An 18,933-nucleotide genomic window follows, 5' to 3' on the forward strand; every position below is an offset into this window, starting at 1 on the left:
AAAGATACCAATGCATTTGGTCCACTCCAAATTATTTTCGGAAATAAAAATATCGAGGATCTCGAACAAGTCGTGAGCCTTAGTACCAGCAGTGATACTTTTACAGAAGAGAAAGTCTTCTATGTTATTATTATCTATAAACCGTACATAGCAAATCAAGTGAGCATCATTATTATCTGTGTCTTCTTCCAGTTGCAACCTAAAATTCCTTCCTTGTATTTTTTCAATAACTGATTATTGCGGGTCCTTCGCTATGTGCTGTATTCTGCGACTGATAGTGTTATTGGACAAAAGTACTTTTATCTGCATCAGGTCTGCTAGATGTTGCATCTTATCATATTGAATTGAAAGTGGAAGTAAAATCATGAAAATTTTATAATATTTCGCGGTTCCCCTGTGAGGAAACCGCTACGTTAGTATATTATATATGTATTTTTGTATCACTAGATAGTGCTATATTAAAATAATTGTAAATAAACTCGTTTGTGACGAATAATTATTAAAGAAAACTACTGTTTTCTAGATTATATCACATAACTGTAGCTTTTATGGGTATTATACATGTACAAATTTTGAATTTTGATAGTATTTTTCGTTAAAACAATACAGCCATTTGCTATAAATAAACACTTTCATCACAACTACGTTTAAATAAAAGTATAAAAGCCATCTTTTGAGGAAATAGGTAAATGGTGTAATAGTGGATCTTTTATTCATATGTACAGTACAAAATAGTATTATCAAAGACATGTTTCTGCCATGAATAATTTAATAAAACATACCATTATGGATATACTGAGACCCTGAACAATTCATAGTTGCACATATATTCTTTGCTAAAGTAACGAGTTAGAATTAGTTGTACGAATACATACCATATTCCTAAATTTACAAAGTGATATTTTTTTCAAAAATTGCTTAAATAAGTCAGAAATAAGTTGAACAATTATTTAGGGCGCTACTTCGAACTCTAACAGGTCAAGACAAAATATATCCACTACTCCCTTTGTCTTATCGGGTACTCGAAGTATTACTTTCATATCGTAGCATCCCTGAAATAGTTATAAAAAAACATTAAGAATTGTTTTAAAAACACATAAATTTTAATATAGATTTTAAGATCTGTTGACCTCGGGAAGCATGGGAGGTATTAAAAAAAAAGTGTATTTCTCTCTAGGTCCTATTATTCGTCCACCTGTAGCCATCTTAAACGGATCCGTTTCTTCACACGGGCAATTTTCATCTGGTATCTTATTGCACGGAGACTTGAAAAGTGTCAGCATGTCAAAATCACTAAAACAAACAAAAATCTATTTATTAATTAGCAAATTAGTTGCGAATTTATAGCATTTATAAGTAATTCAATTGCCACTCCTTTACTTAAAACTGGCATATGGACAATTAAAGTATTTATAAAACTCAGATTTATGGTTTAGTCGAGTGAAAATAATTACATACGAAACAATCCGAACATTTTCAACTCATTTTTAAAATAAAACAATTACCTGATTCAACCAATCTTATTAATACAGTAATTTGAGCAATTCGTTCTTTTAGAAAACATAAGTAGTTATTTGCACATTGTATCGTACACCAGATTACAGTTTTAATTGTATTGCTATTTTGTTTCGTCTCTTTCCGTCCAGTAGATACTGAGAGTGCACAGATATGAGGGTCGTAAAAGCGCGTCGAAATTGCGACTAATTACGAAACTCCTAAGTCGGAGAGTTTTGAAGATAGAATCGAGAAGAGGGTGTTAATGACAGAACCCAGATGGGACGGAACTTTCTTACGTAGTGTAAGACAAACGCGACGCGATGATAAACAGCAGGGGGGAATGTCGACAGAGAGAGAGATGCTCGTGAACAAGTGTCGGGTCGAAACAATCAAGAAAAGAAGGGATTTAATGACAAAAGGGACATCTGTTAAGCCCGAACGCGTTAGGGGGTAAATAGCCACAAGAACATCTGGTGGACCGTTTAAGTTCAAAGATGTCAGAGAGAAGGGCCATAACGGAGTAAAATACGAGCGCGAACTGTAAAAGCCCCGTCATCGCCTCTCCGACTTTTTCCCGACCCGGATCGGTCTCGAGTTTCGCCTAGAAACAAAAGAATGACCAATCGGGGTAAGGGAGAGGGTGAACGGGACGAATGAAAAGGGTGAGATTCGGGGAAAATCTTATAAAACCCCCGAATCTCAAGGACAAACGGCAGATTCTCTCCAAGACGAGTGTGAAGAAACTTGCAACGTCATCCGTCCACGACCGTCCAAACTCCGCCGCATACCCAGCAGAAGGAAGTGAGGACCTAATCATCGGACATCGCCCGTCAACCACCGGACCCTTCAACGAGCAAGCCCCGGGGCACCCACAAGTGTAACATCGAATGTCCAGCAATACTTGTTCTTGTTATTCCTATTATGTAAGTTAACTTTATGTCAAAAATAAACGGTTTCGTGTAAGACACTTGTCATCTTTGTCTCTTAACGCCACCACCCATATACGGTTTGACACTAGATTTTCCTGACGCGCAATTAACGTATTGCCCCTAAAAGTCGACAACCTTACACAGACATTTTACTCATGTCCGTGGGATGGCTTTATGGCTAAGCGGTTAGGGTGCAGCCAATCTCTATGAGAGATCCGGAATCGAATCCAGACGAATCGAGAAACCAGGAGTTTTGGGGAAGACTCACCTAGATATATCGAGCCACATCTCTCTCTCTCTTCACCCTGCTGCCTCAATATAGGCCTAGCTCAACTCATAACGAATGTTCTAAAAAAGCCCTCTTAGTGCTGGAAGGACGGAAAAGTTAAGAAAAACACATCTGCTGTTAATTATTCGGAAATGTATTGAAAAAAACTGGAATTTTCATGTTTTTTTTTTAAACTCATTCCTATTACTTCAAGAGAAGTTGGTACTCTTTTCTGCTATAATTTTCAACTTTTTTTTCTTCTACAGGTACTAAGAAGGACAATAGGCCCACATCTGAGATAGAGCACCCAAGAAAAAATCACTGGGGTTTTCGACTATCGAAATTCCATTTCTGATTATCTAGAGCGGTAGGCTGGCCCCTTAAAAAACCGCATCGTCCGTGTTGCTATTTTTAATATATCACAATGGATTCTCAGAATTTTGGCCGATCCAATTATATTTTATCTTCTGTATAATATAATACAGCATAAGCGATATTATATTATTATATATATAATCAACGATCGTTAAACTATTGATATGTACTTACAAACTCTTATCTTCTGACGTCAGTTCTTTGCCACATTGTGGGAATACAATACTCATCATTGCCGTACACGGAATATCTTTCGTTACAATAATATCCAATGTCACTGAAAGATTTTCGTTTTTTATCCATGGCATTGGCTCAAACTTTAGATTCTCCACTTCTATTCTTTGATCCGTCATGTCTAAAATAAAAAAATATATAATAATAATAATAATAATAATAACGGTGTACTTTATACTTTAAGATGAAACTTTACAGTAGTTTTTGAACCATAAATAATGCTGGAACTATATCTACTCACCACAGTATTGCTGAGTCAAGCATTTTATTGCCGGCAGGAAGAATAGGAGGGTAAATATCACTAAAGTCATTTTTTTCTTAGTGCACTTAATCAATACATAAACACACACACACACAATATATATATATATATTATAAGTGATAAATGAAACTAATTTTTATTGGTGAATAGTTAAAGGGGCGTGGAATAGTTTAGTGTAACAAAGAGCAGGTGTTATATTTCATTCTAAAGAAAAAAACAGGAAAAACTACAGACTATTTACTTAAATTCTAATAAATGTCAGAAATAAATTATATTTAAAGTAGTGTTAATATTAAATATAAGGTAATGTAATAAATTGTAACAATAACTGATAGTTTATATTTTCATATTATTATTATTATTTCTTTTTTGAATTTTATTCTTACAGCGTATAAATAAATGAATAATAACCATATAATTGATGCTAATAAATGAATAATAACGCGATAAAAACTGCTTTTTAGAAGCTGATTATAAGGTCAAGAAACAATGAAAATGTTAAAACAATTTTAGGCCATTTCATTTTATTTTACAGAAGAAGAATAAAAATTCCTGCAACGATTTGTGTTACTTTACCAACACCATTTAAAATTACGTGTGGTACCATATTTTATTTTAAAACTTTTTATATTATAAATTATTATAAAATGGCAAAAGGCTTAACATTGAGGGTAGGATTAAGTTTTATAAAAAGTTGTAAATGCTAAAAATCAGTAAAATCGTCATTAAGTCCGACCCTATTTAAGATATGAAACATAACCCCATCTATCTCCCCACCCCTTCGATTGTTAACTACCAAAATTTATTAGCATCAATCCCTCTAATACACAAACCTTCTTGCAAAATTTCAGAAATTTTCGACAAAAAGCACGCTTCAAACAGGGTGAAGAAAATTGTGCCATTCCATACATACACACGCTAACATCCGTACATAGAGAGAAAAATCCCGAGTATTTTTGCATTTATTGACATTTCAAGATCCCCCGAGTCCAAAAATGAGAATCTTTTGGGGGTATTTTCTTATCAATCGCTATACTTTCCCTCATTTACCAGCTGGGAAATCAAAAATGGTACTGTGAAGTATCCATATGGGCAGAAAGTATATGACTAATCATCCCTATTCTCTCTATCCATAACAGTTTTTCTCATGTAATTAAAGCAATAATTTATGCTTTAAATTATGTTATATATTTTAATACACTATGTTTTGTCTGGACCCCATTTCCTTGAAGGTACTGTACTTCTTAAATCCTATATCACCCTGAATAAAGCTGACCAACCTACTGTATTTTCTTTTTTAAATTTAATAATAGATTTATTAGTTATATCTAAAAACATGCAATAGATTTTTGTAAAAATTTAACTTTATAAGGGTTAACTTTTGTAAAGGTAGAAAGTAAATACAGGTGTGTCGCGCAGTTGCTGTACGTGATGAGATTCAACAAATAAAACAAATAACGTAAAATGTTTTGTAGCAGAGAAAAATTTTTAAATTTGTTATAATAAAAGTTTGCGTAGAGTTTCTTTTATGAATTAATAAATTATTATGTATCGAGAATCTTGCCACAACCTGGATGCTTAGTTTTGAGTTAAGTGAGTAACAACACTTGTCTTACGTATCACCGAGTCGTTCAGTGTATAGACTCAATGTACCACGTGATATTCTCAACACGTTCGTGTTGTTACTCACGTAACTCGAGACTAGACACGTGGACCTCGAGTCTTCTACACTACTCGATGTAATTCCAATTTATAGTTAGAAAATTCAGAAAAATGGCAAAAAAAAGAACGCCTTGGGGTGTAAAATTGTGACAGAATAAACAGATGAGTTTTCTGGTAAAGCAGCTTTAATACAACTGGATAAGCAGTTAATAACATAAACTGTTTCATTTAAAACGGACTATTATCATTGGTTGGCTTATCCGGGTACAGTATATTAATTAAAATCGCTTACTAGGCAATTCGTCTAATGTCTTCATAGAGGGCAATTTTACTTTCCCCGGCTTCTATACAACACACGGAAAGTATGGCGGTCAGTTAAAAAGTGACCCACTTTCCAAGATTTTCACATTTTTGGACTTGGGGACTCGAAACGTCGAGAAATGAAAAAAATTGATGGATTTTTTTTCTGTATGTATGGAGTGCACTATTTTTCACTTATTTTCAAGCTTAATAACTCCTGTGCCTTTTGTCAGAAATTTTTGAAATTTTTCTGGGGAGGTTGCGTATTAAGGGAATATGTTTCTGGAAATTTTCAGGTAAATCGGACCATACATCGCTGGATTTGTTTCCATTGTATGGTGAAAGCGTGTACTGACTTCTAGTATAAAGTAAGCCACGTTGAAGGGAGAGGCTAGCCTCACTGTGTCAGTTTTCCATTCGGCATGCGTGTGGAATCTGCATGAAAAACACGAGGCTATCGAAGATAAGCTTCCTGTTTTATATGCTCTATTTAGGGATTGCAATTGCTGGATCCCTCATCCAGCAATCCAGCTGGATCCAGCGCATTCTTCGACCTGCTGGATCCAGCATCAGGTGCTGGATCCAGCGCTGCGGATCCGCAAATACTTCAATTAAGTTTCTAAATAATGGCGCAAAAGTCTACGTTATCGGTGNTTAGCCACTGATTATTCGTCCTTACATTATTATAATATAATATATTAATACAAATTAATTGGTAGAATTACCTCTGCTATTATTTAACTTAAAGATTACATTATAATTATAATCTAACCAAACATTTAAAGTTAATTATATCTATCTCAAGTGTTAAACCGAACCAAAGTTAAGTTTACTACCTAAATGTGTAAGAAGGTTTACTGATTTACTTTATAGTGACCAGTCTAAATAATAAATTAATAAAACAATGATTAGGAGTTTTCTGTTTCTATTCGAAAAGCTCAGATAAAAATTTATTTCGTGATAAAGTTTAACATTTAGGAAGGGTAGCCTCAAAAGCTTCTTAGGCACTTTGCTACTTGTAATAAATAAGGGCAACACAACGGACGTCAAGGGAAATCTGCCATAAAAGATGTGGAGTACTCTCGGTAGTTATCTATGGAAAACTACTTTCTGTTTAAGTGTTAACCCACGGTTAAGCGCGCCACCTAGCTTTCGCGAAGTTGGGCGCGCAGGGAGTCAGCGAGAACCAGTTTCAAAAATCAATTTTGTAAAAGTCATAGTTTTTTTCGCGAATTTTTCACGTTAGATGTTTGTGGGAATGTGTTTTTGATGTATTAATTAACAAAACTACTAAAAATATATCGTTTTTTATTTATTTATAACGGAAGCAAAAAGATTTACGTTTTTATAAATTTTTAGGAAAAAATGGTCAACTTCAGAAGTGTGTTTTACAAACTGTAACCAAGTCTATTGCTATCTAAGCTCTGAATCGCTTTCCTGTATGTGTTTTTAACTGCCACAACCATTAAATTCTTTGTAACAAACTTCGGGCCAAAAATATTTTAGTACAGTATTTCCAAAAATACACCCTCTAAAATTCTACAGCAACTAGAGGTAAAAATGCAGATTATTGGCAGATAACATCGATATTTAACTTTTTTTACAATGTAATTGGTTAATTTATTTGTCTGTTATTAGATCCACTTGTAAAAACAATTGTTGGAAAAATTCTCGCAAAATGCCAAGCCCCCACAGGCTACCACTTCGAAGTATGTAAACAAGCGCTATAAAATCGCGTGTTTTAATCGTTTTTTTAAACTTCTAATTTGCTAACGAAAAGTTGTTTGACAGTATTTAGACGAATAAACATGTTTTCAAAACCAGTTAGCAATAAATATTCCCGAGAAACTTCACCTTTCAAACTTGCAACGCTAAGTCTATGGAAGACCTTTTTGCCGTTATTCGAAATAGAAAGCCACTTTCAACCACTTTCAGCCTCATACCTCCCGCACCCTTATAGCTATCGAGACGCGACCACCCCTACGCACGAATGGAGACTTGGAGCTACCACCACATATAAACACCATTCACGTGCGATGTGTATATATATATACAGATATGTAAAGAATAATAGATTTTTTTGCAAAAGTTAACTTTTTAGAGAGGAGAGTAAATACACCTGCCGAGTTTTCGCTTTACGTGATGAGACTTTCATCAGGTAAAATAAATAAGATATTTTACCTTATTATAATAATTTATTTCTATTATAATAATTAAGATACATTATCTTAATTAATATTACATCAGAGAGAATATAAATTTTGTCCGAGCGTAATCAGGACCGTCGAAAGGGGAAGTAGCTGAGGATTTTGGAGCCTGGGCATAGGAAGGGTCCTAAATAAACTAAACTTAAAAAATCTATAAGAGTGTGCATTTTATTGATAAAAAATATTTTACCTATTTTATTTGTTTATAAAAATTTCAAAAGGGCCCACTAAGGAACGAAAGAGGCCCGACACAAGCTTCGACCGGCTGGATGTAAATTGGAACATAATAAGCGGATACGTTGTCAGCTTTAATATAATTAGATAAGCAAGCTAATGACGTAAACTGATTCATTTAAGATGGACTTAGGTAAAACCCGTTTTGAACGGGTTTTACCTAATAAAGCGGAAACCTCACTAAACTGAAAAGTTCAAAATGTAGCGATTTTTTATGTTAAAAAGAACATGTTCAAAATTTAAACCTGACAAACCGGAAAAAATACTTCGTACCGCACTATTCCTGTTTACCAGGTTTTACTGTACACAATAGTTTGTTTATTCAGCTATAATAAAGGTGCTTCATTAGGTAACCCGCCCAATGTCTTCGTAAAGACTGATACTTTTAATTTTTAAATCATTAAAATAAGGAAAAAGGTTTCATCGGACAATTAAACTTTCGCTCTAAAAACTATTTTAACCTCTTAAGAATTTTTCTTCCACCAAAAGCCGATTTCTCCACTAAAAGAACATTGAAAAAAAGAGCAATTTTCATCGTACAATACACTGCCGTGCAGTGTATTGTACGTTGAAAATTGCTTTCGATATTCCTGAATATAGAATTACTTCCGGTGTACACAGTACATTCATGCAAAGTATCCGAATGTATAACGTACACACGTAAGTTATATTCATACATACTGTTAAAGTACTACTTGGGTTCCACAAACTTCCGTTTTTTTCTTTAACATTAATTATATATTGTTAATAAATAAAATAAAAAGAATGTTTATGGATAAATAATATAAACATTATTAAAGTTATAAAATTAAAATTAGTTTCTAATTGTTACTAACGAAGGTAGAATTTATTTCATGTACATTGTACTTATATAAACATATACACTAATGACTTAAATGTAATTCTTTATTCTGAACGAGAATCACTTACAGAATAGGCTTTAAAAATATGACTTATTTATACTTTATTTAGTGTACACAATAAATAAAATATTAGTCAAATATTAAATTTTCTTACTCACCAAGCCTCGAGATAACAATTATTTTTCAAAGCCAATGAAACGACACTTTATTTACAGTACCTTTCCCGTGTCTACTTTATTCCGTCTCCCTTCTATTCTGTGACTTCATTATCCTTCTTTTTCAGGCTGTTATGGCTGATTATTACTTAGTCTGTTAAAAGAACGTTTATATCATTTAAAAATGCAAATAAGAAAAGTTAAACTCACGATTAAGACATAAACACTACACAAAGAAAAGATTGTGAATTAATGTCCGGCATTTTTTGTTTCCAGTCAGCGGTATTAGCTACAGTCCACGTGTAAAACGAGTAACATAGCCTAAGTTTACGTTACGGAAGCGAAAGCATATATCATATACAGGCTGCTGCCTATAAGCACTATTGCCATTTATTATTATAAAATATTAAGATGATATTACTGTAAATTCATATAACTAAATGTCTAGGAAACACCACAAACAATGAAGTGTTGTATAAATGTTAAGCACGTGTCACAATATAATGCCACGTGTTTTCTTATTTTTATAGTTTATATTTCTAATTTAATTATTTTTAATTGTAGAATAGACAGTGATTGACTTTTCCAACAAATTCATTTAGCAAACACATTGAAGTATTATATAAGCAAACAAGCCTAGCAAAATTTATAAACTTATTTATATAAAAATACATTTATTATAAAATATTATATTTAAATTAGAAAAATAAAATAACAATACGTAAAAAATTGTTATTTAAATGCGCTTAAAATTTCAAAATTAAATATTAAATAGAAATTAATTTAAGATATCACGTATGTATAGCCATTAGGAATGTTGTTGGCTTGCAGCCGACACTGTCAATACATTGTGTGCAATTTCCTGTTCATCGTAGCAAAGTAAAAAACACGATTGTTCTTTCCTTACTCTTTCACGATAATCTAAATGTAACTTTGAAGTTAATATAGAAGTTATTCTGCAGATTAGAGAAAAACCTGGAAAGTTTCACTTTGATCAGGTGTAAACACACGACCAGTGAGTGCTTCATTTAATCCCCTCTCGAGCACTGGTGAGCACGATGGTGATGGAGAGTCTGTATATCCGGGATGGACCGGCCATTAAAAATTTTTGAGGTTTCTTGCCCGGATTCGATATCCAATCTCTAGAGGGGTACGTCTGACTTCTTTCCTGTCCTGGCCATAAGATCATCAAACATTAATTGAGGTTAATAAATCTGAGGTTAATAAATTAATAAATCAAACTGAGGTTAATAAATCTGAGGTTTATAAATTAATAAATCAAACTGAGGTTAATAAATCTTAGGTTAATAAATTAATAAATCAAACTGAGGTTAATAAATAAAGCTAAATAAATTGAAGGAATCTTGCCTTTTCAAAACTTTTTTACCATGATACAAACAATACCTTTTCAATTTTTCTAGCGTAAATACTATTTAGATCATTCCAAATACGTGAGCCGTTCACAGCCCGGAACACGTACTTGTAAAATCTAAGTGACTCGTAAAACATGGAATTCATATAACACGGAATTATCTACAGTATTATAGGAAATCTACTGTAATCGCTAATCACTTCTCTCTTTTTCAATAAAAATTTACTTTTTTATATTCATTAAATATTGACGAATTTATTTTTGAAGACTTCAATATGGCGGCAATAATGTTTATGTTTCTCTAATTTATTAATTAATTAATAATATGAGAAGAAAATCGAGTTTTGAACGGTTATAATAATTGTAGTTTGTTACTCAATTAAACAATCTCCGTAATTTATCGGGCTATAAATTTGCTATTATTAATAATTAGATATTAAGTAATTTGGTATTAGAGGCGGATAATGAGCGCCATCTCTTATCTAAATTAATAATTATAATTTATTAAATAATTTAAAACTATTGTTAACATCTATTAAAGCCGAAATGCATTATTTACATATGACACGTCACCTTCTCTATCTCCTCAACCACTCGGAATTTAACCACCAAAATTTACTAAAATCTATACCCCTAATACCTCAATCTCCCTGCCAAATTTCAGAAATTTTCAACAAAAGCCACGGGAGTTATTAAACTTCAAAGTGGGTGAATAAAATGGCGAGTGGAAGGTATTGTAAGCTACGAGTAGAAGGTAATCTTTTAATAAATACACTCGTAGTATTGATCAATGGTTATTTACATCGCGCGGAAGATCAAATGAGTATTTTTCTCTAAAAATAAGTTAAAATATCGTATTAAAATAGAAAAAAATTTCGGGAAGTGTGCCAAAGTTTTAACACTTCCCGCGATAAAGCATCAGAAAAAAAATATATAGATATCGATGTTTACATTTGTCGTGGCACAAAGCGAAGGATGACGAGTGTACAGCACTAATTCCTCCTAAGTCTCAACGGAGTTTTAAAAGGTATAGCAATTTTATTTCATGTTTTTATTTAAATAATAAGCTTAAAGAATAATGTAAAAGTATACACGAAGCCTATATACAGTACAGTATACAACACGTAAGCTTATCTGTGTATTGATAGATAATTAACATCTGTTCGTATAGTGTTTTTAAACGTGTAAAATCGATATCAAAATTCAATTTAATTGTCAGTCGATCCCCCCTATAACACTGTTGATTATTCCGTTTTATATGAATTCCATGCTGTGCGAGTCACTTAGATTTTACAAATACATGTGCCGGGCTATGAACGGCTCACATATTTGTAAAATTTAAGTGACTCGTACAACATGGAATTCATATAAAACGGAATAATCAACATTGTTATAGGGGGGTCGACTGTAATTAAATACGTAACGGTTGTAACTCAGTTTTTACTTGGTTTACACAGTAAAAAATTTACAATATGACGGCTTAAACATGTAAAATTCTACATTTTTATATACTTTCTTCACTCGTCGGATGACTTAATTTGTAATTTTAGAATCACTTCCTTTGTTTATTCGACAGTTGACAGACAAACTTGAGAAACGTGACAAATTAGATTCGAGAAACAGAGAAAGTATTCTTAAAAAATATACTAAATTGTATACTTTTAGAGTTGAAAAAAATCCATTTTTAAAATAACTTTTAAGAGAAATTTGATAAACTTCTTCGAGTAAATAAATGAAAAATATATTTTCATTTTTTAATGTAAAAAAATAAGTGAGAGAGAGAGAGAGAATTCTTGTGTTAAAAATTACTTTTAGTTTCTAAATTTACTCGGGATATTTCTGAATTTTTCACTATCTTTTTACACTAGTTTGTACGAGAGTCAAATGTAAACAAAGATCAATTTAAATAGAGATTATAAACAGTATTTTTTTTGTAAAATTTAATTATAATAATACTTAATAAGTACAAGTCGACCCCCCTATAACACTGTTGATTTTTCCGTTTTATATGAATTTCGTGTTGTACGAGTCACTTAGATTTTACAAATACGTGTGCCGGGCTGTGAATGGATCACGTATTTGTAAAATCTAAGTGACTCGTACAACACGAAATTCATATAAAACGGAAAAATCAACAGTGTTATAGGGGGGTCGACTTGTATCAGGTTAAATTCATTAAATTTTGTAAGTATTTTATATAAAAAATTTCATAAAATAGATGTATGTAAAGTAGGCACGTACTGTACACCTTTCTCTCGAGTATATCTTGTTTCTTTATTTAATTATTTTGGGGTGGAAAATATATACAACATACCTCACACGCTTGTTAATTAATTAAGTGTCGACATCTTCACGGTTAAATGATTCATCATGTTGTAAAAAGTAGACTACTCGATTGCCAAGGATGTTAACAATTTTTATGTATCCTGTTTAACATTACAGTTGGCAATAAATATAAAAATTTACATTCTTTAGATATTAAATTATTCTAGATTGTTAATAATATTTTGTCACGTTTAAGGTAGTTTAGTGGATTATACAACCGAACACTGGCACTTAACCAATAGACGTAGAGTTTTCAGGGTTTTCTTCGCTTGTCTAATAACGAAGTAGGGGTCAGTTTCCCATATTCTCGCTTATACAACATCTAAATAAAGGTTAGTTTACTGTATCTTCTCTTTACTAACATCTAAATAAAGGTTAGTTTACTGTATCTTCTCTTTACTAACATCTAAATAAAGGTTAGTTTNACATTAATTGAGGTTAATAAATCTGAGGTTAATAAATTAATAAATCAAACTGAGGTTAATAAATCTGAGGTTTATAAATTAATAAATCAAACTGAGGTTAATAAATCTTAGGTTAATAAATTAATAAATCAAACTGAGGTTAATAAATAAAGCTAAATAAATTGAAGGAATCTTGCCTTTTCAAAACTTTTTTACCATGATACAAACAATACCTTTTCAATTTTTCTAGCGTAAATACTATTTAGATCATTCCAAATACGTGAGCCGTTCACAGCCCGGAACACGTACTTGTAAAATCTAAGTGACTCGTAAAACATGGAATTCATATAACACGGAATTATCTACAGTATTATAGGAAATCTACTGTAATCGCTAATCACTTCTCTCTTTTTCAATAAAAATTTACTTTTTTATATTCATTAAATATTGACGAATTTATTTTTGAAGACTTCAATATGGCGGCAATAATGTTTATGTTTCTCTAATTTATTAATTAATTAATAATATGAGAAGAAAATCGAGTTTTGAACGGTTATAATAATTGTAGTTTGTTACTCAATTAAACAATCTCCGTAATTTATCGGGCTATAAATTTGCTATTATTAATAATTAGATATTAAGTAATTTGGTATTAGAGGCGGATAATGAGCGCCATCTCTTATCTAAATTAATAATTATAATTTATTAAATAATTTAAAACTATTGTTAACATCTATTAAAGCCGAAATGCATTATTTACATATGACACGTCACCTTCTCTATCTCCTCAACCACTCGGAATTTAACCACCAAAATTTACTAAAATCTATACCCCTAATACCTCAATCTCCCTGCCAAATTTCAGAAATTTTCAACAAAAGCCACGGGAGTTATTAAACTTCAAAGTGGGTGAATAAAATGGCGAGTGGAAGGTATTGTAAGCTACGAGTAGAAGGTAATCTTTTAATAAATACACTCGTAGTATTGATCAATGGTTATTTACATCGCGCGGAAGATCAAATGAGTATTTTTCTCTAAAAATAAGTTAAAATATCGTATTAAAATAGAAAAAAATTTCGGGAAGTGTGCCAAAGTTTTAACACTTCCCGCGATAAAGCATCAGAAAAAAAATATATAGATATCGATGTTTACATTTGTCGTGGCACAAAGCGAAGGATGACGAGTGTACAGCACTAATTCCTCCTAAGTCTCAACGGAGTTTTAAAAGGTATAGCAATTTTATTTCATGTTTTTATTTAAATAATAAGCTTAAAGAATAATGTAAAAGTATACACGAAGCCTATATACAGTACAGTATACAACACGTAAGCTTATCTGTGTATTGATAGATAATTAACATCTGTTCGTATAGTGTTTTTAAACGTGTAAAATCGATATCAAAATTCAATTTAATTGTCAGTCGATCCCCCCTATAACACTGTTGATTATTCCGTTTTATATGAATTCCATGCTGTGCGAGTCACTTAGATTTTACAAATACATGTGCCGGGCTATGAACGGCTCACATATTTGTAAAATTTAAGTGACTCGTACAACATGGAATTCATATAAAACGGAATAATCAACATTGTTATAGGGGGGTCGACTGTAATTAAATACGTAACGGTTGTAACTCAGTTTTTACTTGGTTTACACAGTAAAAAATTTACAATATGACGGCTTAAACATGTAAAATTCTACATTTTTATATACTTTCTTCACTCGTCGGATGACTTAATTTGTAATTTTAGAATCACTTCCTTTGTTTATTCGACAGTTGACAGACAAACTTGAGAAACGTGACAAATTAGATTCGAGAAACAGAGAAAGTATTCTTAAAAAATATACTAAATTGTATACTTTTAGAGTTGAAAAAAATCCATTTTTAAAATAACTTTTAAGAGAAATTTGATAAACTTCTTCGAGTAAATAAATGAAAAATATATTTTCATTTTTTAATGTAAAAAAATAAGTGAGAGAGAGAGAGAGAATTCTTGTGTTAAAAATTACTTTTAGTTTCTAAATTTACTCGGGATATTTCTGAATTTTTCACTATCTTTTTACACTAGTTTGTACGAGAGTCAAATGTAAACAAAGATCAATTTAAATAGAGATTATAAACAGTATTTTTTTTGTAAAATTTAATTATAATAATACTTAATAAGTACAAGTCGACCCCCCTATAACACTGTTGATTTTTCCGTTTTANACATCTAAATAAAGGTTAGTTTACTGTATCTTCTCTTTACTAACATCTAAATAAAGGTTAGTTTACTGTATCTTCTCTTTACTAACATCTAAATAAAGGTTAGTTTACTGTATCTTCTCTTTACTAACATCTAAATAAAGGTTAGTTTACTGTATCTTCTCTTTACTAACATCTAAATAAAGGTTAGTTTACTGTATCTTCTCTTTACTAACATCTAAATAAAGGTTAGTTTACTGTATCTTCTCTTTACTAACATCTAAATAAAGGTTAGTTTACTGTATCTTCTCTTTACTAACATCTAAATAAAGGTTAGTTTACTGTATCTTCTCTTTACTAACATCTAAATAAAGGTTAGTTTACTGTATCTTCTCTTTACTAACATCTAAATAAAGGTTAGTTTACTGTATCTTCTCTTTACTAACATCTAAATAAAGGTTAGTTTACTGTATCTTCTCTTTACTAACATCTAAATAAAGGTTAGTTTACTGTATCTTCTCTTTACTAACATCTAAATAAAGGTTAGTTTACTGTATCTTCTCTTTACTAACATCTAAATAAAGGTTAGTTTACTGTATCTTCTCTTTACTAACATCTAAATAAAGGTTAGTTTACTGTATCTTCTCTTTACTAACATCTAAATAAAGGTTAGTTTACTGTATCTTCTCTTTACTAACATCTAAATAAAGGTTAGTTTACTGTATCTTCTCTTTACTAACATCTAAATAAAGGTTAGTTTACTGTATCTTCTCTTTACTAACATCTAAATAAAGGTTAGTTTACTGTATCTTCTCTTTACTAACATCTAAATAAAGGTTAGTTTACTGTATCTTCTCTTTACTAACATCTAAATAAAGGTTAGTTTATTGTATCTTCTCTTTACTAACATCTAACTAGTATCAGTTTTCTATACCTATAAACCCCTTATTAAAGGTGGATTATTTGCTCAGGAAGTAATTAATTAGCTACAGGGATTATTTTGAGGAATAACCTATATAGCATTTAAAATAAACACCGAAAATTTGTCGATTCAGATATTTTTCCTTCATTTAGAAAGGCAAACAACTTATTATTTTTGGCAAGAGTGTATCATTTCTACTTACATTGTACTTAAGTTTCTATTAATTGCATGGTTTCTCTTCAAAAATGCTTTTTATTAATGTATTTATATATATAAAATATCGATTTCTTTAAGACAATATATTATAATAGTTACAATATGAAGTCATTCGTTCTGTGTAGGTGTATTCACAACCGCATTGCACGTGTATATCGACAATACAACACGTGCTAGGTACCTTCTTCATACTTCTATTTATATATTTATCTGCAAATTTAACATAAAAAATCCATTTTATCCTGCATATTATTAAGGGAGTGGGTATTTTATTATTTCAATTTTTATAAGAAGAGACACCATGTTTATGAAAGCAATTACATATACATATGTACTGTTTCCTTCTGGAATGCTTAATTCAAATTATTCATTAAACATTTCGGGTGTAAGTGTATTTAATCTTCACCCCTTTTCGGTGTATAACTATAATAAGAGAAATAATAAAGGCAAGTTCCAATTATTTCCAATAAAGATCCTTTCCATCCTATCAGTTATTGAACTCTTGCTGCGTGGCTTTCTCCGGACTTATAGTCTATATTATCTAGAATAAAGGCTGAGAATACTTCTGAATACTTAAAATATGGTAAGTTTCTGTTATATAACATAATAAAAAAATCTATGGTAAATAATTACATAAGTTGTAATTTGTTATATTGAAAAAAATAACAGGGAAATACGGTTAATTTTTACAACGTTTCCTTTGCAGAATCATCGTTATTTCTACAAAATGTCAGAAGAGAATTTCGTGAACATCACACTGCAAGAAACAGTTTGCACGAAAAATTGTTCGCTGAATCAAACAATAGTAAATCAGTCGACTTGCAGATTCGTTCCCGAAATTAGATACCTCCTGACGTGTTGCGTAGTCCTTTCTATTCTGTGCGCGTACTTCGTCTCTATAGTTTATTCGTGCATTTCTGAATTTAGGAATTTACACGGAAAGATCTTAATATCAATTTCTTTATGTTTAGGAACATTTTACACTACTCTATTGTTAGGAGTTTACCTTCGTCCGTTTATATCGTACTCCATTTGCGTACTGTTCGGTACAATCATTTACATTGTATTTATCGCATCGTTCTATTGGACCAACGCCTTATCTTACGACATATGGAGGGGTCTAACTAACAAAACTTTGCTCTCGATAACACACCACAGGCGACAGTACCTCAAGTATTCCATTTACGCGTGGATTATGACCATTTTAACTTCGATTCCCATGATTATAGTACAAAATACGAGTACCATAGAAAGATTTCATCCCCGGTTGGGTAATCCCTTTTGTTGGATTGTAGAAAGAGAAGCAAAATTAATATATTTAAGCCTACCGGTTGGACTTATACTCGCTTCTAACGCTATTATGTTTGTTATGACAATGAAAACACTAGTAAAGGCCAACGATACGGCTTGTATTCTACAACTAAATCAACACAGAAGCAAGTAAGTATATTTTACTTATCTTAATTTGAATTTACAACCGATAAATTATATTTATACGTTAACTTTTGCAGCATTAAACTGTACTTAAAGCTGTATTTGGTGATGGGATTGCTCTGGATGTCAGACTTTATTTACGCTATATATCCTGAATGTTATTTACAGCTTACAATTGATTTTATATGTTCCCTCCATGGGGTGTTTTTGTTCCTCGTGTACATATGCAAAGAGAATGTGATCAAAAAACTGTTTAAATTTCAAGGCAACGGAGGTGATTCTGCATCAAATACTCTCCAGTTGAGTTAATTATCCATTGTATTATTATTATTATTATACAGAACATGTTCGGAATGTAAGTACTATATAAAAATAACTCTTCCATACTTTTTTCCAATCAAAGAAATTGTATAGAGAAACTTGTGAAAGTAATGAAAATTCAGCAGTGAGTTGCGTAACTTTTCCGGCAAGATATGACACATTATCTTCTCGACTTTTAACCATCAAAATTGAATAGTACCAATGCCCCATAACGCAAACGTCCTTACATGCTTTTCCATACTTTTCCTCTGTTATAAAACACTAACAAAGTAAAGGGATGCATAAAAAGGCATACATGAATGATATATAAGATCCTAACGCTAATACGACTTTTATAAATAGAGAAATTTCCTTCTCTCCATGGATAGAAGTATAAATTACCTAGAAAATAACATGCGAATGTGCGTGTAATTTTTCTTTAAACTTTGATTCAAGAAAGTACATCGATAGTAAATTATAGAAAGAACTCACAAGGTCAAAAATTTCTCATTATACGGCTTATACACAGTAGTTGCAACTTACACACACCTACGCGCGACGTTAGTTTTTTCTTTATTTATTTCACTTCTGTCATCGTTGTCATTGAACATTTTAAAAATAGAAAGATATTTACACTGTGAAGGAGGTGGAGGATTTTTTTTTTTACAAAATAAACCAGCAACCAGCTTAATTTTTACAGCAAGAATGGGTTTTATAAAAATTGTAAATGCTTATAACCAGTTAAATCGTCATTAAGTCCGAACTGAAGATACACCCGACTCTATTATC

At 31.5% G+C, this 18,933-nt stretch overlaps 2 protein-coding genes across 5 annotated transcripts; one reads left to right on the plus strand and one right to left on the minus strand.

Moving 5' to 3' along the window:
- Nucleotides 1-675: 675 nt before the first annotated feature.
- LOC111620144 lies at nucleotides 676-9,501 on the minus strand. 2 transcript variants are annotated; one of them, XM_023362014.1, is made up of 6 exons: nucleotides 9,219-9,501; nucleotides 9,050-9,140; nucleotides 3,545-3,574; nucleotides 3,244-3,424; nucleotides 1,131-1,293; nucleotides 676-1,052 (listed from the first exon to the last, which is right to left on the minus strand). In XM_023362014.1, exons 4-6 carry the CDS (start codon nucleotides 3,420-3,422, stop codon nucleotides 951-953), a joined length of 444 nt encoding a protein of 147 aa, XP_023217782.1. In that variant the 5' UTR covers nucleotides 3,423-3,424; nucleotides 3,545-3,574; nucleotides 9,050-9,140; nucleotides 9,219-9,501; the 3' UTR covers nucleotides 676-950. The 2 variants fall into 2 exon arrangements, with proteins under 2 accessions (XP_023217782.1, XP_023217781.1); XM_023362013.1 differs by lacking the exons at nucleotides 9,050-9,140; nucleotides 9,219-9,501 and having other exon boundaries at nucleotides 3,545-3,816.
- Nucleotides 9,502-11,337: 1,836 nt separating this feature from the next.
- On the plus strand, nucleotides 11,338-18,759 carry LOC111620143 (probable G-protein coupled receptor Mth-like 2). 3 transcript variants are annotated; one of them, XM_023362011.1, is made up of 4 exons: nucleotides 11,338-11,385; nucleotides 16,902-16,993; nucleotides 17,117-17,850; nucleotides 17,922-18,759. In XM_023362011.1, exons 2-4 carry the CDS (start codon nucleotides 16,991-16,993, stop codon nucleotides 18,151-18,153), a joined length of 969 nt encoding a protein of 322 aa, XP_023217779.1. In that variant the 5' UTR covers nucleotides 11,338-11,385; nucleotides 16,902-16,990; the 3' UTR covers nucleotides 18,154-18,759. The 3 variants fall into 3 exon arrangements, with proteins under 3 accessions (XP_023217779.1, XP_023217778.1, XP_023217780.1); XM_023362010.1 differs by lacking the exon at nucleotides 11,338-11,385 and adding an exon at nucleotides 12,807-13,099 and having other exon boundaries at nucleotides 15,311-16,993; XM_023362012.1 differs by lacking the exon at nucleotides 11,338-11,385 and adding an exon at nucleotides 12,807-13,099 and having other exon boundaries at nucleotides 15,311-17,850.
- Nucleotides 18,760-18,933: the final 174 nt, after the last annotated feature.

This window comes from Centruroides sculpturatus, unplaced genomic scaffold, assembly GCF_000671375.1.
Source record: "Centruroides sculpturatus isolate CEXI.00-Female unplaced genomic scaffold, Cexi_2.0 scaffold109, whole genome shotgun sequence".
NCBI lineage: Eukaryota > Metazoa > Arthropoda > Arachnida > Scorpiones > Buthidae > Centruroides > Centruroides sculpturatus.